General features: G+C 41.7%; 1 protein-coding gene across 1 annotated transcript in view; it reads right to left on the bottom strand.

Annotated features, from left to right (window-relative positions):
• Window positions 1–22,649, bottom strand: part of LOC126101444 (tachykinin-like peptides receptor 99D) — a 263,713-nt gene that overhangs the window by 230,861 nt on the left and 10,203 nt on the right. Inside the window, exon 2 of the mRNA XM_049912099.1 lies at window positions 1,957–2,105. Coding sequence (XP_049768056.1) covers window positions 1,957–2,105 — 149 coding nt within the window. The remainder of the gene's footprint in view (window positions 1–1,956; window positions 2,106–22,649) is intronic.

Below are 22,649 nucleotides of genomic sequence, written 5' to 3'. Positions count from 1 at the left end.
TTATTTTGTGGGATATATCTAGGAGGAAGTTATAGAGTGTCCGACTCGTCCCGGAAAGCACTCTCTCAAAATTTCAATATAAACCTCCTCTCCGTCTTAGAGATCGCTTTTCTTATATCGTCTGCTGCTGGAGTTTGTTGAGGATCTCTGTAACGCTCCTGCACCGTTTAAACGATCCCTTTACGAAACACGCCGCTCTTCGTTGGATCTTCTCTATCCCTTCTACCTTTCATACCTGGAATGAGTCCCAGATTGATTAACAATACTCAAGAATAGGTATCGAGTCTTAGTGTACTCATTTACTTCAGTCCCTTGCCCAACGAGTAACTCTATAGCGATTAACAGTGTCATTGCGATATACCTTCTTTGAACTCTTATGATTGTGTGAAACTGTCTCGTTCATGCAACTCTGATCTACGAGGTGCATTCAAGTTCTAAGGCCTCCGATTTGTTTTCTCCGGACTGGAAAGAGATAGAAACATGCGTCCCAGAGATGGCAGCACCGTACGGCAGATGGAATTTTACCGCCAGCGGCGAGAATGAGAACTGTTTTAAATACTTAAAATGGCGACGTTTTCCTTACTTGAACAGCGTGCAATCATTCGTTTTCTGAATTTGCGTGGTGTGAAACCAATTGAAATTCATCGACAGTTGAAGGAGACATGTGGTGATGGAGTTATGGATGTGTCGAAAGTGCGTTCGTGGGTGCGACAGTTTAATGAAGGCAGAACATCGTGTGACAACAAACCGAAACAACCACGGGCTCGCACAAGGCAGTCTGACGACATGATCGAGAAAGTGGAGAGAATTGTTTTGGGGGATCGCCGAATGACTGTTGAACAGATCGCCTCCAGAGTTGGCATTTCTGTGGGTTCTGTGCACACAATCCTGCATGACGACCTGAAAATGCGAAAAGTGTCATCCAGGTGGGTGCCACGAATGCTGACGGACGACCACACGGCTACCCGTGTGGCATGTTGCCAAGGAATGTTGACGCGCAACGACAGCATGAATGGGACTTTCTTTTCGTCGGTTGTGACAATGGATGAGGCGTGGATGCCATTTTTCAATCCAGAAACAAAGCGCCAGTCAGCTCAATGGATGCACACAGATTCACCGCCACCAAAAAAATTTCGGGTAACCGCCAGTGCTGAAAAAATGATGGTGTCCATGTTCTGGGACAGCGAGGGCGAAATCCTTACCCATTACGTTGCAAAGGGCACTACGGTAACAGGTGCATCCTACGAAAATGTTTTGAAGAACTAATTCCTTCCTGCACTACAACAAAAACGTCCGGGAAGGGCTGCGCGTGTGCTGTTTCACCAAGACAACGCACCCGCACATCGAGCTAACGTTACGCAACAGTTTCTTCGTGATAACAACTTTGAAGTGATTCCTCATGCTCCCTACTCACCTGACCTGGCTCCTAGTGACTTTCGGCTTTTTCCAACAATGAAAGACACTCTCCGTGGCCGCACATTCACCAGCCGTGCTGCTATTGCCTCAGCGATTTTCCTGTGGTCAAAACAAACTCCTAAAGAAGCCTTCGCCGCTGCCATGGAATCATGGCGTCAGCCTTGTGAAAAATGTGTACGTCTGCAGGGCGATTACGTCGAGAAGTAACGCCAGTTTTATCGATTTCGGGTGAGTAGTTAATCAGAAAAGAAATCGGAGGCCTTAGAACTTGAATGCACCTCGTATATCACAGTACTTTGCTTCAGACAAGCATCAAATACAACATCCATCTGATGAATATATGAGGGAAAAATGTTCCTTTGACATTCGTGAACAGTGAAGACGTAGAATAAAAGTTGGATTACATATAAAGTTCTTTTATTTTTTTAGTGACCTTTCATACTGTACACACACATTGGCTTTCTTTCCTGGAGTTGCAGTTTTAATGGCAGGCCGTGTAGTAACGACAGTGAAGGGAACTACGTGTGTACCGAGACTAACCTGAGAGGGCTGAGGATGGCGCGGTGTCGGTCGACGGCGATGGCGGTGAGCGTGAAGACGCTGACGTTGACGCTGAGCACCTGCACGAAGGGGCAGAAGGCGCACATGAAGTGCGGCAGGTTCCACCGCTGCAGCAGCGCCGCCTGGAACTGCACACACCAGCGGGGTCACAGGGGGCGCCGCCTAGTACAGAAAGAGGCAAGGGAAGGGAAGGGGAGGGATGGGAAGGGAAGGGAAGGGAAGTGAAGGGAAGGAAAGGGATCTTCTGTCAAGTTTATGTAAAGGAACCGTCTAGTTTACACGGCGCTTCTGAAGTAATGTTGTGGGTGTTACCTAAAAAGAATTGTAATCCTCTTTGCTGTGGAGTTTGTCGCCAGCTAAAACACCCCATAGTCGTTCGATGAAGGACACTTATATTTAAACATTTTTCTACAATGTTTAAAACGTTTGCCCGAGCTTAACTGATATTCTGCGCCAATTAGTTCCTGTGGGTGAGACGTGTGCTCACCATCTCAACCTTAAAGGTATACATCAGTCACGGCAGAGGGTGGAGGTGATGAAAGTTGATGCCAGAAAATGAGAAGGTGCCTTCGTCTCACAGGAGTGTTGCTTCCTGTGGTGCTAAACGGATTTCCCTGATACACTGCCATGCAAACCATAAAAAAATGTATGGTAAATATTGATGCATGTATTCTAATCTTACTGTAATCAACAGCTCGAAGCAACATACCAGTCGAGTTATAGAAAAAAGCCATAAGTGCTTCGACGGAGGTAGCGCTCTGTCTTCAAAAAGTGTTTCTAAAAAAGTGACAAAATTAACATGAATGTTTCTCTCGTCTTGGTGGGATTAATTCATGGAAAATATCCTCCAAAAAAAAAGCACTACATCGTTGCGGAGGAGATGTTGCCCTGGTTTCAGTCCACTGTAATGTATTTGGGAATAATTTGTAAAAGATTCAGAAACGACAATTTACCTTTCAGATAGGTAAAAAGATCCATATGGCAAGAGTCAGATAATTTTTCAAACAACTTTATGTACTATTCGAGTATGTCTGTTGTGTTACATCGGAACCAACACGTATCACATAATATTTTGCGTTATCGCGTAGTTTACAAAAGAGTTTTCCTCTGAAGCAGTCGATTAAATGTACATGATCACGAGCTTGTAAACACTCCTAGACTGATAAACAGTGCCGATAATTCAGTAGAATCACATAATACGAGTGGTGGCTACAGATCGGGATGTCGCCACAACGCCTTGGCCTTTTCGTAGAGTCCATGAGAAGAGGCGCCGCCGTCGCCATCACGAATGCTGCCTGTTACAACGCAGCTGCCTAATGGCTTTCTAAAGTCGAGGAAGTGTGGCAATATTGAAGAACACCTCTGTGTCGCAGTTGCCCACCTAAGCCTGGGTGGTATTCATTGTCATGTACTCTGTATTACTTGCAAAATTTCTCCTAGTCTTTAGGACCATAAAAGTCTGGCTTTGTGTAATATTTTCTTGCATGTTAAATTACATTACATTGGTGATTCTATTTACAACATGAAAACATCTTGTACGGACTAGGTTGTCTCTCTGTGCGTGAACCCCAGTACTTCAAAATTCTATTCATTCCCATCTCTGCATTTCTCGTCAATATTCTATTGTGCGTACCCATTTGTGTGAACTAAGTAAACGTGGCGCTATGTGTATGTTGAATCGATGGACCAAAATACAGAACCATTATGGAGACGCAGCATAGCACAGTCTATCAGCAGGCTTAGAAAAGGGGCAATGTTACATCTTCTCTTCTAGTACTTGCTGCATAATCCTGTGACTACAACGATAAATGTCAAAAGTACGCATTATAATCACAGAGGCTGACTTTCAACGCGTGTTGTGACCTATCGAGCGACTAATGCAATTTGTCAAGTCCCGAATCCAGATAGCTTCACAGTTTTCTTCAGAGAAAATGCATTTTTTTAATTTTCTTTTCAATTTTCAGTTGTTTTCAAACTCTAGCTTGATGTCTGCAGGTAGTTTCTTGATAACACTAAACAACCCTGAACAGAAGAAAAAATTTTCACAGAAATTTATTTGGTATAATGTAGTGTTGGAAGGAGGCACATATTCAAGGGAAATGGAAGACTTACCGTTAGCAATCTACTCAAGAGAAACTGTCGGGGGAGCATATTACAGGTTTTGTGACTAGATCAATACGGTAACCGACCACAAATACTCATAAAGTGCTTTCCCCAGATCACATTAGTTTCTGAGGATATTTTCTTTTCATTACATATATTTATTCTGCATCTCACCTCATAGACTAAAGGTATAAAGGAGTGATCTTACGTTTTCGTAAGCAGAGACAATAAAGATACCACCAGTTTATTTTTGTAATGTCCTTCTAGGAAATTTGGAGGATGGGTGGCAGGCGGTTGCTGTGCTCAGTTCCTATTTGACTCTGGAACATTGGGTTAAAAGTTTTTTGTTTAACATGGTTCAGCCATTCAAAGAGCAGTCTTACTGTAGCTATGCTACTGTGTATAAAGCACGGTTTAAAAGCCGTCCACGTAAATTCTGCAAAATTATTGATTCCGTTATTCTACTTAGGCTGAAATTAATGTTCGGCTAATAGCACCATTTGTATATGCAGCAGTAGGATCTTTCGTGAAAAAACACGTTCTCGTTTTACGTGCAAAAACCCTTAAATAGCTCCGGGATCGAGAGGGATTGATTGTTGAAAATTGGTCTACCAGTTTATCGGCAATTAGTTTAAGACAAGTTTTAATCCTCTGTATTTTAAATGAAAAATATACGTTTTATGGGATGTTTTTGGAATGCACCCCTTCTTTACTTAAAACTTGTGTTTTCGGTTCAAATTTGCACAAAGGAAGAAAAACGTGTAAAGCCAAACATATTGTTAGACACTAAACTTTATACTTGTCGGTGTACTATGGTTTAAAATCGAGCTAAAAGTACCATGTATAATTCGGTCTCACGTGGTTTGAATACACGGAAACAGTTCAAAATAAATCTCATAAATGTAATATGCATTCTTACGATAAAACTGGAAACTCGTTTTCTCATAAATGTAATATGCATTCTTACGATGAAACTGAAACTCGTTTTCTAGATTCTAGCTTCATTCGGATTGTACATGTTAAAAACACTTCTTTGTTTCTTACGCGCGACAATTCTATATTTCGGACTTGTGCGAACTGGTTCAAATTTTTGTAACAAGGTAAAAAGTACATGTAATTAATGGCCGTCCTGTTGTTTTGTAAAAGCTTTACACGTTACCACAATATCCCCCTCTAAAGTTGCACATAACGTGCACGCAAATATTATGGTTACTATAAAAGTTTTTGCGAAAATCATCGTTCATGTTTTACGTGTAAAAAATGGCACATTTTTAGTTGAAACTGTTTTCATAGAAATTCTTAGCATTTTGAGCGCTGCCTTTGCATGTAATAAAAAAAAAAACAGATTACTAGAGACGTTTATCATTTAGTAGTTTATCCGTTAACAGTGGCTTAAACTATATAAAAACCTCTGGAGGTGCAAAACAATGCATGTACCAAATCAGAATTGTGCCTGACCCTGAACAAAATTGTATACTGCTTTATTAAGCACTTAAAGCTTTAATGATAACCACACATAAAATTAAACAAACTCGAAAATTGCTATGAAAATAGTTGTCAGAAGAAAGGTAATCCTTTTCTATGGAACGGAAAATGTGTCACTGAGTTTACTTCAAAAACTACTATGTTATCTTGCAGAAATGTGTTATCTTACAGGAATAAAAATCCGATAGTAATTTGCGCTAGACACGCTGCTTCGCAGCTCTTCAGCTAATTTCAGCCAGTCATACGCAGATTTAATTCGGATTCGTCGTTACAAAATTTCCCGTCGTAAGTATTTACTGTTTCTGAATTTTCAATTTTTATCACTGCACACTTAAAATACTCAAGAGATAATAACAAGATACAATCTTTTCAGAAGTGTATAATTTGTTCTGCGAATCGTTCCGTTTGCGATATAGTACGCTTTTAAATTAAGTTTATGAATCTGATATGGTCGTATAGTAAGTTCATCAGATAATATCAACTATTTACATACATTATTATCACCTTTGTACAGTACTGAATATTCCGTTGGGTAAGATATTTAAGTTTTGTAAGTAGGTTGTTTAGGTTTTTATGTTGGTAACGCCACGTAGCGCTCTGTATGAAAATCACTGACTGCTGTGTGAAGGCTGTGTTTGGCTTCCATTGTTGGAGTATATGCTGTTGTAGTGTTGGGCAGTTGGCTGTTAACAGCGCGTAGCGTTGCGCAGTTGGAGGTGAGCCGCCAGCAGTGGTGGATGTGGGGAGAGAAATGGCGGGGTTTTGAGAGCGGATGATCTGAACGTGTGCCCATCAGAGACAGTAAATTTGTAAGACTGGATGTCATGAACTGCTATATATATTATGACTTTTGAACGCTATTAAGGTAAATACATTGTTTGTTGTCTATCAAAATCTTTCATTTGCTAGCTATACCTATCAGTAGTTAGTGCCTTCAGTAGTTTGAATCATTTATTTAGCTGGCAGTAGTGGCGCTCGCTGTATTCCAGTAGTTCGAGTAACGAAGATTTTTGTGAGGTAAGTGATTTGTGAAAGGTACAGGTTAATCTTAGTCAGGGCCATTCTTTTGTAGGGATTATTGAAAGACAGATTGCGCTGTGCTAGAAATATTGTGTGTCAGTTTAATGTTGATCAGAATAGGTAAAGAGCGAAATGTATGAGTACGTTCAGTTCTGCTCAGCTGTTTGAAAATCAAATGATTTTTACGACATAATCCTAATTACCTGGCGCAGTGAGTTCTGTTAGTTACAAGGCATTGGCACACCTGCATCTTTCAGTTCGTAGTTCACAGTCTCTGATCCTGTGCCCAAAATCTGTAAAACTCGCTAGCCATAGTACACTATACGTTAACGGCCGTAGAGAATTGATCATTTCCCCAAGGGGAGCACCTCTCGCTCAAGCCTACTCCTTGTTACATGTATGGTGAGGAGTGTAAGAACAAGCAGCACAGATATATGTCCTTCTAGAGTATGGGCTGCAATTGGAAGTTACCGAGAGCAGTAGGTGCATCTAGAATAGAACGTATCCCAGAGTGGGAACACACAAAGGCATACACACTTCTGTGCAACGGAACTCTGCTCTCGAAGGACTATAAAACAACATCAGTCCATAAACATGGCAAACCCACCCTCTCCAGAAACACACACACACTCACACACACACACACACACAAATGGCAGATACGCCTCAAAAAGTTTCGGAACTGCCACCCAGGAAATATGCAACTGTTCAGATGAAACTTCCTGGCTGATTAAAACTGTGTGCCGCATAGAGACTCGAACTCGGGACTTTACCCTACCAACTGCTCTACCAACTGAGCTACCCAAGCACGACTCACGCCCCGTCCTCACAGCTTTACTTCTGCCAGTAGGAGTGCTAGTTCAGCAAGGTTCGCAGGAGAGCTTCTGTTAAGTTTGTAAGGTGGGAAACGAGGTACTGTCAGAAGTAAAGCTGTGAGGACGGGGCGTGAGTCGTGCTTGGGTAGCACAGTTGATAGAGCACTTTCCCGCGAAAGGCAACGTCCCGAGTTCGAGTCTCTATGCGGCACACAATTTTAATCAGCCGGGAAGTTTCATATCAGCGCACACTCCGCTGCAAAGTGAAAGTCTCATTCTGGGAACTGTTCAGATGTTTGCCATCTTGTTCCTGTATTCTGCAAACAGTGACAATGAAATGAGGAAACCAGAAATAGTCACTGAAATATATTTAAGACAGATACGCGCACACCATCTTCCACACAGAATTTGTTAATATTAGATAAAACGATAACAGTCACAGTCTTAAGATATCGAAGTAAATTACTGTTCTACATTGAGTTTTACTTGGTTGCTGGTGACAAACTGTGAAAGAAAGCAATTACGATAACAAATATAAAATCAATGAAAACCACGGTAAGTGGTAACAAAGTATATACACAAAACTCTCTCGGCTTTGAAATTTGTAAATATAGTCTTAAAGACTCAAATCTGTGTATCTATAAGTGGTAGAGAGCAGTTTTACTGTTCTATGTAAAGTTCATGAAAGGTATACTGATGACGCTGAATCTTCGGCGAAACATGTCTGGGAAATAAAAGCTAAAAATTGAGTTTTGTTCTAGGTGGACCCTCTCCAAAACCAAATTAAAAAATTTTAAGGAAATAAGCCTTCACTGCATAAAACGTTTATTTTAATTATACAATGTGACCGGTTTCGATGTGTATGAGATTATCTTTAGAACAGTTACTACATCAGGACTGACGGTGACACAGAGACGCAGCCGCTCTGTGAAAACGTGAAGATCAACAGATGCTGTTTCCGTGGACAATGTTTCCAAAAATTGTAATTTTTCTTTTGAAGCTGAACCTGGGTTTGACTTTCCACAATTGTATTGTTCATGTATGACTACAATTTGTTGGGCGACTCCATTGTATCCTTTAAGCACCCAACACGTATTATAAAACGCTGAGTATGCGGATATGGTATTTTTGCATTGATTTGTAATGGAAACGCTGCTGCTGCTTCCTGAGACAACTGTAGACCGTTTCGTGAAAGCAGAGTACCGGATTCAAGTTTGCCGGTGTCTTGATTACACTACGTGAGGCTGGTGTATTCCCCAGCTAAACGTGCAAATCAACACAGTGCGGATGGGGTAGGAACGATTCAGGTGATAGAACGAAGTCCTTCATCAATCACATGCAGTAGTGTTACACGTATTTATCTTCTCCATAAAAGATTATACCGGACATTAAATATGCACATCCTGTACTCTTATCATTTACAGCGGACTCTGTACCTTCCGGAGGGAAACAGAGATAGACGATTAGAGTTCTGTCACTGGATAATTTTAAATCCCCGAGCATTCCCATTAATACTGTCTACAGCTGAAGCAACTTTCGCTTACGAAGCCATCAGTAATAGTCGCAACTCACATCAATGGTCCGACAGAAACCAACATAGTGTTTGTACAGAGATATATTCAAGAAGACGTCTCCCTATAAATATCTTGTATTGTATACTAAACAATCAAACATCAGGGCCTGTTGCGTTAGCGCATCGTCTCTCAGGGGTCCATTACCCAGACTTCCTTGAACACCAACTTCAGCAACTTTGTAAGAGCTTCAATAATCGGTGTGTTCTTCTGGCATAATTAGGTCCCTGCCGATTTAAGTCCTCAGATTAAGTGTGCGAGGTGTCCCTTATTTTGAGGGCTATTAATTTTTCCAAATTTTACGTTTACTGAAACCTGGCAGACAGTCGAAGTCAATTCACTGTGTTAAGCAGAGACGCAGAACAAGCCGGCAGTGAGCAGGAAGCCGGTGCCCGCGGAGGCAGAGGCAGGCACCCGGTTCAAAAGGAAATGGCGATCTGGTGAATTACGAGAGCGGATAGGGGTAGGCGGGACTCGAGTACGGATCTCAGTGACCAGTAAGGATGCAAAGGAGCAACTATTGTTCTGGCGTAAAGATCCAGTCTTGCTATACTACGAAGGCAGTTCAATAAGTAATGCAACACATTTTTTCTCTCGGCCAATTTTGGTTGAAAAAACCGGAAATTTCTTGTGGAATATTTTCAAACGTTCCCGCTTCGTCTCGTATAGTTTCATTGACTTCCGACAGGTGGCAGCGCTGTACGGAGCTGCTAAAATGGCGTCTGTAACGGATGTGCGTTGCAAACAACGGGCAGTGATCGAGTTTCTTTTGGCGGAAAACCAGGGCATCTCAGATATTCATAGGCGCTTGCAGAATGTCTACGGTGATTTGGCAGTGGACAAAAGCACGGTGAGTCGTTGGGCAAAGCGTGTGTCATCATCGCCGCAAGGTCAAGCAAGACTGTCTGATCTCCCGCGTGCGGGCCGGCCGTGCACAGCTGTGACGGATCACCATCAAACAACTCAGTGCTCAACTTGACATCTCTGTTGGTAGTGCTGTCACAATTGTTCACCAGTTGGGATATTCAAAGGTTTGTTCCCGCTGGGTCCCTCGTTGTCTAACCGAACACCATAAAGAGCAAAGGAGAACCATCTGTGCGGAATTGCTTGCTCGTCATGTGGCTGAGGGTGACAATTTCTTGTCAAAGATTGTTACAGGCGATGAAACATGGATTCATCACTTCGAACCTGAAACAAAACGGCAATCAATGGAGTGGCGCCACACCCAGTCCCCTACCAAGAAAAAGTTTAAAGCCATACCCTCAGCCGGTAAAGTCATGGTTACAGTCTTCTGGGACGCTGAAGGTGTTATTCTGTTCGATGTCCTTCCCCTTGGTCAAACGATCAACTCTGAAGTGTATTGTGCTACTCTTCAGAAATTGAAGAAACGACTTCAGCGTGTTCGTAGGCACAAAAATCTGAACGAACTTCTCCTTCTTCATGACAATTCAAGACCTCACACAAGTCTTCGCACCCGAGAGGAGCTCATAAAACTTCAGTGGACTGTTCTTCCTCATGCACCCTACAGCCCCGATCTCGCACCGTTGGATTTCCATATGTTTGGCCCAATGAAGGACGCAATCCGTGGGAGGCGCTACGCGGATTATGAAGAAGTTATTGATGCAGTACGACGTTGGCTCCGACATCGACCAGTGGAATGGTACCGTGCAGGCATACAGGCCCTCATTTCAAGGTGGCGTAAGGCCGTAGCATTGAATGGAGATTACGTTGAAAAATAGTGTTGTGTAGCTAAAAGATTGGGGAATAACCTGGTGTATTTCAATGCTGAATAAAACAACCCCTGTTTCAGAAAAAAAATGTGTTGCATTACTTATTGAACTGCCCTCGTATATTAAATATGAATAATGATAGTCATCTTTTGGCACAACTGGTACTAGCAGAATCTTATGGGTCATCATGGCTTCACCAAATTAGCATCACTAGGCAGTACATTAGTAAATTCAACAAGCCAATGGATACTGTAAACTTTCAGAATATATACGAAGGGTTATAAAGTGTTACGAAGTACGCCAGACATGTTGGCAGCGTTCCAAGATCACAGTATGCTAAAGGACGTACTCTGATCATGTTCGAATGTGAGAGTCGGCGATAGAATGTGCTCAGATACTGTTTAGATAAGATATTCAGCTCTCACAACTTATGAAATTCGTGGCAGGATTCGTTTCGTAACGCGAAACTGTTACTATTTTATGCTGTATACAAATTAAGGCATTGTAATTGCTTCAAAAATGGCTTCCAATGGCTCTGAGCACTATGGCACTTACCATCTGAGGTCATCAGTCCTCTAGAACTTACAACTACTTAAACCTAACTAACCTAAGGACATCACACACATCCGTGCCCGAGGCAGGATTCGAAACTGCGACCGTAGCCGTCGCACGGTTCCAGACGAAGCGCCTAGAACCGCTCGACCACACCGGTCGGCATTGTAATGGAAATCCAGGACTCATTTAATTGAAGCCAGCTACCAGCAATAACAATCATACATCGCCTGCTGGCATCTTCTGAAGAATCCAGTGCTCTAAAAAATGTACTTTTGAGGATCTACGAGACCTTCACAGATTATAGGTAATAGGAAACTCACACGCCGATTCCCTGAAGTAATGAAGAAAGTATCGTTATAACTACCGCCCACTTGAGTGGGATGGCGTCACCAGTACACCGTATATCACCCATACCCTTTCTACGTGAGCGAGGTTCAAATATTGTGAAAAGAATTTACACATGTGTGGGGAAAATCATTCTAATAGGGAAACCTTACGGACCACATAGATCAGGTGCACAGTGAATTCCACACATGGACTATTTCATTTAAGAATGTGTGTTCTGAAGAGAAGGTTTAATTTGGAGTCAAGTTCATGGTAATGAAAAGCAACAAGTGAAGTGACTGAAATTTTTAGTTTGTGGGTAGAAACATCGGATCAAAGAAGTGTGAGCCGTGGAATGAGGAAAGTGTGTCGCGAAAACAAATACGTTCGTAATAGAGAAAAGTTAATCAGCGTCCATGGTTTTCGAACATTTCGATTTCACAGGTGAAACTAAATGAACAGTTACGAAGAAGACATCGCGAGAAAGAGAAAAAGAGGACAGTGGCAGGAGACGTGGCGGTGGAAGCCACGTACCGAGAGGAACCAACACAGCACGCAGGAAGGGCGCGAAACCTACCCTATCGCCGTGACAGCGACGGGGTGAAATGAAGTCTCACAAGCAGAGGTCCGGAGTTCAGTGCCCAGGTGCAGAGTCATCACGTTCTTCAAGCAGTTAGGTCGAGTGGAGAGAGCGGAAACATGCCTAAAGTAAGTCAAAGTTTACCGCAGTTGGATGAGGATGTTAACGATATGGTAGTTAGAAGTGGTAGAACAAGCCAAGAAATGAGAATAAGTAATTAAGAAAAAAAATGCGGAAATGAATAATGCTCAAGAAGCGACAAACTCAAAGGAAAACGTTGGTTACTTACATGAACTGGCTAAATGTAAAGGTGGTCACGTGTGTAAAATGAGTGACTTAACGGTAAATGAGACGCAGATATTGGCTCAAGGGGCTGTGACAGAAAAAAGTACTGGAGGCCAGTACTCAGGAGATTATTGACGAGATGTAGCTAAAAGAAATGAAACTATGGGTACAACAGGAAATATTGCAGAAGCATGTACTCGGGCTGTTAGTAACGTGTAAGACATTAATAAGGTTGAAACAGGGAATAATTTTCAAGGAAAATCATTGCAAGACCTTATGAAATATATGAGCGATGGATTTCTTAAAATGAAGGACATCAATGAAGAGGATAGCAAATCTTCTACCGAAAACAACCAAACATTTATGAATTTATTAGAAGCCAAAATACGAATGAGGCCACTGACAAATCTGTTAGGTTGACTAATAGTAAACCAAACAGCACCAACAACACAACTGAAAAATTCTTTGGGGAAAGTATCAAAAATTTGATGAAATAAGGAAAACCATTCATGACAGTAACACAGAAACAAATGATGCAATGGATGCTTGTATTAAGAATGTTAACAAAGATTCCGAAGAAGCAGATGAAGATTTCGAGGACCTGTGAAAGAACGGAAGAAACTGACCAAAGAATTCTCACATAGAATAATAGCTGACGAGACAACAATCGTATAACACAGTAAATATATTTAGGATTTCTCTGTCACAGTCTGAACGCTTGATGCTAGTTTTGGAAAAGAGAAGGAAAAGCACAATGCAGCAGTCTAGGAATTGAATGATAAAATAGGTGAAAATGAGTGTTCATTATCTAACAGAATTGAATCAGTTCAAAGCTTTGCCACTAATTTTACAAATGAGTTGTCTGATAAGTAGCCGGCATTCAGAAAAAGGTCTGTGATTATACTGCCACAGGCACTGACGTCTTTGCAGAGAAAAAGTGGAGAAGAAATTAGATCTAAAAATAAAAAAAAATTGATGACTGTAAGTAAGAATAACGGAATGCAGGCGGCTTTCATCTGATTGGAAATTAATGACATGTGGTGTTCCTCAAGATTCTACCTTGGGTCTGTTGCATTTTCTTGTGCACATTAATGAACTCTCGTCTGTTACATTCCCAGATGCTAAGTTTGTTTTGTTTGCAGATGATACAAGCACTGTAGAAAGTAGTAAGATGAGTACAGATTTAGAAATAGCTGCAAATCAAATTTTCTCAGATATTAATAAATGGTTTAATGCTAATTTCACCTTTTTAAACATTGAAAAGATCCACTATAAGCAAGAAATTTCCTTACTGCATGTGTATAACATATGAAGATATGCAGATGGAAGAGGTTGTCAGTCTTAAATTTCTAGTATTACGATGTGATACTAAATTCAGTTGGGAAGAGAATACCACAGAATTAGTAAAGTATCTACAAAAGTTGGTATTAACAGCGAATGATGTCAGATATAAGAGATATAAATATAAAACTTGCATATTTTGCCTACTTTCATTCTATTATGTCATAAGGGACCATTTTCTGGGGTAACTCATTAAACTAAGCAGAAGTTTTTAGCACGCAAAAGCATGTAATAAGAATCATTTGTAGTGTAAATTCAAGAACATCATGTAGAAACCCATCCAAGGAACACTATATTCTAACCACTGCTTCTCGGTATATTTATTCCTTAATGAAATTTGTTGCAAGGAAATATCTCTAGCTCAATTTATAGTTTCAATACTAGGAATAAGAAAAATTTCCATAAAGACTTAAAATCACCTATCTTGGTCGAAAGAGGGATCCGATATAGAGGAAGACACGTTTTCAGTAAACTGGTAGCAACGATAAAAAACCTGGTTTTAGATAAAGCAAGGTTTAAACAGAGTTTCAAAGATTTTTTAAATTGGCAACTCCTTCTACTCTCTAGGTGACTATCTTAACAATGACTGTTAGAACAGCTTAAGTAAGATGTTTGTTAGATTTCAGTTTTGAGAGCACTTGGTCACAATAGTCGAAATTAGGTATTTTGCGTATGATAAATTTGTTAAAAGTGCATAACATATACTGACAATGTATTAATTCTGTAAATATTAGCAGTTCCAAATTACCTATTTCGACTATCTCCTGACAAATGATCAGGGTAGTAGGTATAGTATTCAAATGTTTTATGTTTTTCATGCAATTCTTTCTGACATGTTCCACACCCACGAGAATCTTCTCATTTTCTAGTCTATGGAACGAAAACTGAATCTAATTTAAAAGGTATTCGTCGGGGAGGAGCTTTTCACGTAGTGCGTACCATAGTTACAAAGATTATTTTAAATGATATTGTGAAAAGAATTTACACTTCGATAGCCCAGTAAGTGAAGAAGGCCTCATTGCGGTGGTACTGGTTAAACTATACATAAGAGTAAAATGACAACTGATAGGAATCCTTTAGGAGAAAACAGAGGATATGTTACAACCTTTTTGCCAATCAGATGCAATATCCAGAGAAGACTTTGCCAATATGGTTGATGAGGTGTGAACTGGAGATATAGAGAAAAGAAAAACAATGGTAATCTTAACAGGAATAAGAGTGCATTCAGGGAGAGAGAGAGAGAGAGACATAACAATTGGTTTCACATACGAATATGAGGAGGGTGGAATAGATGAGGTTCGAATTCCCGTGGTAGCAGACGATATGAGGATCATGACGAAGGAAATGATGAGAACAGAATGGATAGTGATTTTTTTGGAGGGGGGGGGTGTTACTGAGAGGGAAAACTAGAGAGGAGTTCATGCTGCGTCCAAAAGAAACTCAAACACTAGATGGATCGGTAGCAATAAAATGGTTGATAAAAGAGGACTGGGAAGACTTGAGACAAGTCCTTTTAGAAGAAGACGAGTGTAAAGTTAATGAGTAATGTCAACCAATCGTAGGTGTTGAGATCAGTGGAACTGAGGCAGTTGGGGTCGTTGACACGGGTGATGAGGTATGTGTCATTACAGAGGGACTTTACAAACGAATTGTGAACGGAAATTAGTTAGTTAGAGTTATGATTACAGCAATTGTTGGCAAAGAGAGTAAAGCGGAAAGAATCAAGTGTTACTATAAGTGAGAATTCAGATGATAAAGTTGGAGGCTAGGGCTATGGTGTTACCAGTTCTTCATATTGGCGTCATAATACTAACTAGTCTGTTGGTATACCATGCAGCTCTTGTAGATTTCGAAAATAGCAATATAACTCTTGCGGTAAACAGTACTAAAAGTAGATTTGGCAATAGTGTTAGTCGTTTTCAACGGGAAATGTATACAAGAGCGAAAGAGTAAGAAGAAGCACGTTGAAGTAGAAGTGATCGATGATGAGGCAGAGAATAAAGTAGGTTACATTACCTCAGCGGAAAAAGATAAGAAAAGATATGGAAAATTTGCTTATAAAGTATCAAACAGTGTTTTCCAGCAAACCGGAATTCATGAGAGGACAGTCATAAGAATTTAAAGTTAAACCGCAACAGCCGATTAAGCTGAGACGCGACGTGATATTTTTCCCATACATGAATGGTATAGAAAAAGAAATTTAAAGAACGCAGTATTACATATTATACAAGGTGGTCCGAAACAGTATGAAAAGAGTATAAGGATGCTGAAGGGACGTTGTGCTAAGAAGTAAGAGCTAAGAAAAAAAAATCCATACGTAGTGCCGTTTCCGAGTTATTTAGCATTGAGTTTGGCCAATACGTTGTGCCGTTTCCGAGTTATTCAGCATTTAAGTTGGCTAATTGGGCCGTTTCACCAACAGATTCAAGCACCTCCACTTGCAGAAAAGCTGTAATTAACTGATATATGTGCGTCAGGGAGTTAACACCTGTGCAAATGCTCATTAGCAGTTAAAATAAGCATTTTTTCTAAGTGTAAATTTTGATACATGTAGTCAAAAGCTGATTGTTCGTTTTGAACATCCAAACGGAGAACAAGTTTGGTGATTCTGTCTCTGGCAGGCTGCCTGAATTTGCACCTGCGACGACTAGATGGGCTAACTTTAGTGTTAATTACCTCAGAATCGAAACTTCCTGGCAAATTAAAACTGTGTGCCGGACCGAGACTCGAAATCGGGAAATTTGCCTTTCGCGGGCAAGTGCTCTACCAACTGAGCTACCCAAGCACGACTCACGTCCCCTCCTCACAGCTTTACTTCTGCCAGTACCTCGTCTCCTACCTTCCAAACTTTACAGAAGCTCTCCTGCGAAACTTGCAGCACTAGCACTCCTGAAAGAAAGGATATTGCGGAGACATGGCTTAGCCACAGTCTGGGGGATGTTTCTAGAATGAAATTTTTACGCTACAGCGGAGTGTGCACTGATATGAAACTTCCTGGCAGATTAAAACTGTGTGCCGGACCGAGACACGAACTCGGGACCTTTACCTTTCGCGGGCAAGTGCTCTACCAACTGAGCTACCCAAGCACGACTCACACCCCTCCTCACAGCTAAGCTCCGCTGTAGAGTGAAAATTGCATTCTAGAAACATCCCCCAGACTCTGGCTAAGCCATGTCTCCGCAATATCCTTTCTTTCAAGAGTGCTAGTTCTGCAAGGTTCGCAGGAGAGCTCCTGTAAAGTTTGGAATGTGGGTAACGAGGTACTGGCAGAAGTAAAGCTGTGAGGAGGGGACGTGAGTCGTGCTTGGGTAGCACAGTTGGTAGAGCACTTGCCCACAAAAGGCAAAGGTCCCGAATTTGAGTCTCGGTCCGGCACACAGTTTTAATCTGACAGGAAGTTTCATATCAGCGCACACTCCGCTGTAGAGTGAAAATTTCATTCTAGAACTCAGAATCGGTTGGATGCATGGAATCTATTTGTAACAATCATTTCTCATCACAAGCTCCTCTGCAACACCCTTTCAGTCCTTTTGAGGCTGTTTTAAACCGCCCTATAGAGGAGTCGAGGAGTTAGTAGTGCAACCCTTTTGTGTATGCGACGAAAAAGGATGGCTTGGTGAGGGTGACATTAGACGCGTTCAAAATAAAATAACTGAACCACATAACGACATGCTGGAAACTCTGGAAGAACTTCCCCAGATATCTGAGTGTACTAGCAAACTGTCCATCCTGATTTGACGACTGGGTGCTCTCTGATTCAGTTCTCACAAAAGTGCTGACAACCCACTGCTTTCGTGTAGCCCTCCAGCAATTAGCTCCGAGTTCAAGGTAATGCTGGATTTCGTACGAGCGGCAGAGTAATTAGGTAAGAATACTGTTTAAGTGGACTACACCGTTATTTCTGCCAGTGATTGAAAGAGCAAAATATGGCGTAAAGCGAAAGTCTTGCAACACTTTTCAGAAGAATAGACCGCCATTCGACTGTGAAGTATTGTATTTACCTCTTGTAATTTTCAGTTATATCTTTTACGCCATTCTCTAATACAATGTTAAAAGTTTCTGGACCATTAATAAGTCATATATGTTAAGGGAGTCCACAGAAGGTCACCTGCATGTGTAAGGGGATGTAGACAGCAAATAACGTCTCACGGTCTAGTCCAATAAAAAAAGTACCATCGAGTCGTAAGGGTTCGCTAAAAGTGTGACAATATTTTGAAAGATGCTATCATGGGTTCTGACTGGACGATAGTCAAACCGCAGAAAGTGAGAGCAGAAAATTTGATTTCGTGTACATTAACACTATGTTACTGATGATTACCACCAAAGAACTCTATTTAAATAAAAAGTTTTCGAATATTGTACTTCCTGCTTCGTAAACTAGATTTAAAATATGTCCTTTCCTGCGTTACTATGTATCAATTGTTTAACCATGTTTAAAAAGATGATGGGTATAGACATTTCGAGAGCATTCGAAACGAAATTCTAATATTAAATGGAAATTCATAAACTGAGATTCAGTAACGTTTTGATACTTACGCAGAGTTCAGTTATTTTTGGTATTTCTCTAACGAGATCATTTAAAGGAAAAGACAAAATACTTGTGTTTGGAATGGGTTATGAATACATCTTACATCCGATATGAAAGCTGGAAACAAAGATTAAGTTTACTGCACGGGAAAGGAGGAGCAAAGCACACAATCTACAGGATACTCCTATGACCTATAGCATCGTCGCTTTATTGTTTCCAAATTTGGAATTATGTTTGAAAAAACGGAATTTTGAAAAGAAAACACCGATCATGATGTATGAGGTGTCCTTTGTTTTCAGGGGTGCTTATTTACCCAAAACCTACCTTTATTGGAAGCCGGCAGCCTGCAGGAACACCTTCCCACGGAGGCAGAGGTGGCATCAGGACCATCATGAGAGTGGACAGGGGAACGAGAGCCTTGAGAGCGGATGCTACCTGACAGTAAAGAGGTAGGGGAGCCAACAGCGTTCTGGCGCAAAATGCTGATTCTACGTTATTAAACAGTAAATGTCGTATGACTGGGGCCTCCCGTCGGGTAGACCGTTCGCCTGGTGCAAGTCTTTCGATTTGACGCCACTTCGGCGACTTGCGCGTCAATGGGGATGAATTGATGGTTGATAGTACAACACAACACCAAGTCGCTGAGCGAAGAAAATCTCTGACAGCTGGGAGTCGAACCCGGGCCCTTAGGATTGACATTCTGTCACGCTGACCACTCATCTACCGTGGGCGGACTATTAAACAGTAATGATTAAAGTCTTTTTTTGACACAACTAGTACTAGGAGGAAGGTCATCAGGGATTCACTGCAATAAGTTCTCTATGCAGTAAAATAGTAAAATCATCAAACAAATGAATACCGTTAACTTACCGAATATTCAAGTAATGCTGCGGGGTGTTATGATGAAAGCACGAGATTACGCCGGCGCTCGAAGCTCACAAGTCACCAATAGGACGTACTCTGAGTTTGCGCATACTTCGAGTCGGTGACAGAATGTGTGCAAAAAATGGTTCAAATGGCTCTGAGCACTATGGGACTTAACTGCTGAGATCATCAGTCCCCTGGAACTTAGAACTATTTAAACCTAACTAACCTAAGGACGTCACACACATCCAGGCCCGAGGCAGGATTCCAACCTGCGACCGTAGCGGTCGCGCGGTTCCGGACTGTAGCACCTACAACCGGTCGGCCACCCCGGCCGGCAGAATGTGTTCAGATAATGTTCAGATATGATATTTGGCTTAACCTTGCTCTCGGAACATACTAACTTTGAGGAAGGAATCTTTTCAAAATTGTAAACTGTTAATATTTTTTGGTGCTTACAAATAAATGCGTCGTAATGACATCCCAGGAACTCTTTCGTAGAAACTAGCTACCCACACCACTGATTAGAATTTCAGGTTGCCTGCTGTCATCTTCTGAAGGATGCAATGCGCTGCAAGATCTGCTTTTGGAGACATCATATAGGAGAGCTTCACACAGTACAGGAAGGAGGAAACCCTACGCGCCAATTCACTAAGGTAATCAGAGAAAGGACCATCTTAACTTGTACTTTCTCTGTGGACAAGGCTTTACTAGTATATTGGACAACTACACAACTTTCTACGGAATAGTGACTGAACTGAGAAATTTGTATAGAGGTTGAAATACGCGAGGGGGTTCTGCCTACGCAATCTAAATATATTATTTCCCGGAAGGTGGATCGGGAGAAATGGTCACGTATCTTAGCCAGCAAGGTACCAGAATATTTCCTCTTTAGCACTTAACTGTGAGGATCCTTCAAAGGTAAAGTCTACAAAGAAAAATACGGAGAACGTACGAATCAATGGTTTGTGTTATATATGGTGATACCCTCTTTAAAGAAGGCCAACACGACGTCTGATGAAACACGTGTGGCGTAGTCAAGAAAATTCAAGAGTGTACTCAAGTCTGGGGCAGAATTCACCAACATCAACCATTAACTCTAAACGTTTTCCTTTGCTTTCCATATTTTGTGGATATTTTTTGTTAAATTCCACGGCTGTTCCTCAGTGAGAAAAATGGCAAACGTTACATGAAAAGTTTCTTTTTTAATACATCTACCTCCTGAAACACCCGGTATCCCAGATGTTTTGTGGTATCGCATGACTGCATCAGAGCTGTTCATGTTATCCGTTCCCTCATGATTTTACAGAACTTTTTGCTACAATTCCTTTTTCGCCGCTACAAAGATGAAATAAATTTGTCTAATCTGACTCAGTGAGATTTATGAAAACTCCTTGGTAGTGGAAACCACTTAATATTCACTGCGCTGTAAATCTATGTAGATGATGGGACAGAGTTGAATTTTTAGTAAGCTCGACGTTGTACGTGAACCTGACTGAGCCTAGCTATTGATCCTTGAAGCGTATGTGATTGTCGAACTTCCTTTCGAAATCTTTGAATACTCTTACTTCTCCTCTGAAAATAAAGAGAACATATGACAAACATCTGGTATCCTCAGTCTTCAAAATGCCTCTTTATTACATCGTGGATGAGCGGAGGTATGGCGAAGCCTGCAACTTATCAGAAGAATGCGACTCTCCCCTTGAAACGGGAAGAAATAATAGTGACGGACATCATGTGAGTTTATGTCGCAGAGCAATCTATTGCGTTAAACAAACGAAAATTGAAAACGAATGTATATGTGGTATAATGAAAACGAAGTGGAGCCCTGTAAACAGAAACTTGTACCTTTATTTTAAAAGTGCTGTTCAGAACTTTCGGGACACTTGTCACAATGAAACACAGGGCAGAGAGTGCTGACTCATAACATTTTGTGGGTATAGGGAATCAATTAGGAAATTACTGCTTGACGTCCTCATCCGAGGTAAATCGTATGCTTCTTTTTGACCCACAAAAAATTTATTGGTTGGATGATTGATTTGGGGGAGTGGACTAAACAGTGGGGTCATTGGTCCGATCGGATTAAGGTACGAGAGAAAGGAAGTACCTTTCTAAGGAACCATCCAGGTATTTGCCTGAAGCGATTTGTGGAAATGACGGAAAACCCAAATAAGGATGACCACACTCGTGTTTGAACCATCGTCCTCCCGAATGTGAGTCTAGTGTGCAAAACACTGTGCTCGGTAAAATCGCACGGCATAAGATCCGGACTTGGTAAATGACGAACTCTCATTAGAATGTCTGCAACTGCTCCTTGCTTTCGTTTTCTGTATGGGCCCTTATGCTATCGCGTAGCGGATTGCCATTGGGGATGGGCTTCCCCGGTCGTTTTGATCTGATCACTTTGCGGAGCGTGGTTAGTGTTTGTGAGTATGGCTGTGCAATCACTGTTGTCCATTGCTGCTGCAAGTCGATAAGAAGACAACCACTTTAGGTAATTCCCCCAGTTGTGCGGACAGCCTTGGATTTTTGGGTGGCCGCTTCCACTGGAGACTTTGTCGTTTGCACTTGCATTCGAAGCGGTGACACCATGTCTCGCCTCCAGCGGCAATTAGTTACAGGAAATTATTCCCTTCCTTGGCAAGCCTCGCAGATATTTCAGATAGTCCCATTCGACATGCTGCAGATAGTGTTTGTACAATGTGAGGCTCCCTCCGGGGGTATACTTTAGCTAATATCTCTCTGGTCTAATTAATGGCGTGAACACTTACGATGCTCAGTTCGGCGTCTCTGGCAATAGTTGCTGCCGTAAAGCGCCACTCTTCAATAATGAAAGCATCCATCTGTTGGACAATGGCATCGGCAACTCGGTGTAACCTTCAAGTCCGCGCATCATAGGGCTACGACAAGGGTCCTTCCCTGAATCTCTTGAGCCATACCTCCACCGTTGCAATGGACATGCCCTGCTATACATACACTTGTGACATTATTCCATGAATTTCCTTTCCCTCACCCCTTCGGCTATCAGCAAACGCACTACCTGATTACCGTGAGATGACAAAAGTGGGCCGGCCGTTGTGGCCGAGCGGTTCTAGGCGCTTCAGTCCGGAACCGCGCTGCTGCTACGGTCGCAGGTTCGAATCCTACCTCGGGCATGGATTTGTGTGCTGTCCTTAGTTAGGTTTAAGTTGGGTTGGGTTGTTTTGGGGAAGGAGACCAGACAGCGAGGTCATCGGTTAGGTTTAAGTAGTTTTAAGTCTAGGGGAGTGATGACCTGAGATGTTAAGTCCCATTTTTGAACAAAAGTGGCAAATCTCCTAATACCGTTTTGGACCTCGTTTGGCTGGGTGCAGTGCAGCAACTCGATGTGGCATGAACTCAAAAAGTCGCTGGAAGCCCTCTGAAGAAATATTGCTCTATGCTCCTTCTACAGCCGTCAACAATTGCGAAAGGGTTGCCGTGTAGGATTTT

This window comes from Schistocerca cancellata, chromosome 9 (genome assembly GCF_023864275.1).
Source record: "Schistocerca cancellata isolate TAMUIC-IGC-003103 chromosome 9, iqSchCanc2.1, whole genome shotgun sequence".
Classification (NCBI taxonomy): Eukaryota; Metazoa; Arthropoda; class Insecta; order Orthoptera; family Acrididae; genus Schistocerca; species Schistocerca cancellata.
Note: the sequence above shows the minus strand (reverse complement) of the source record. Positions and strands in the feature narration are given on the sequence as shown.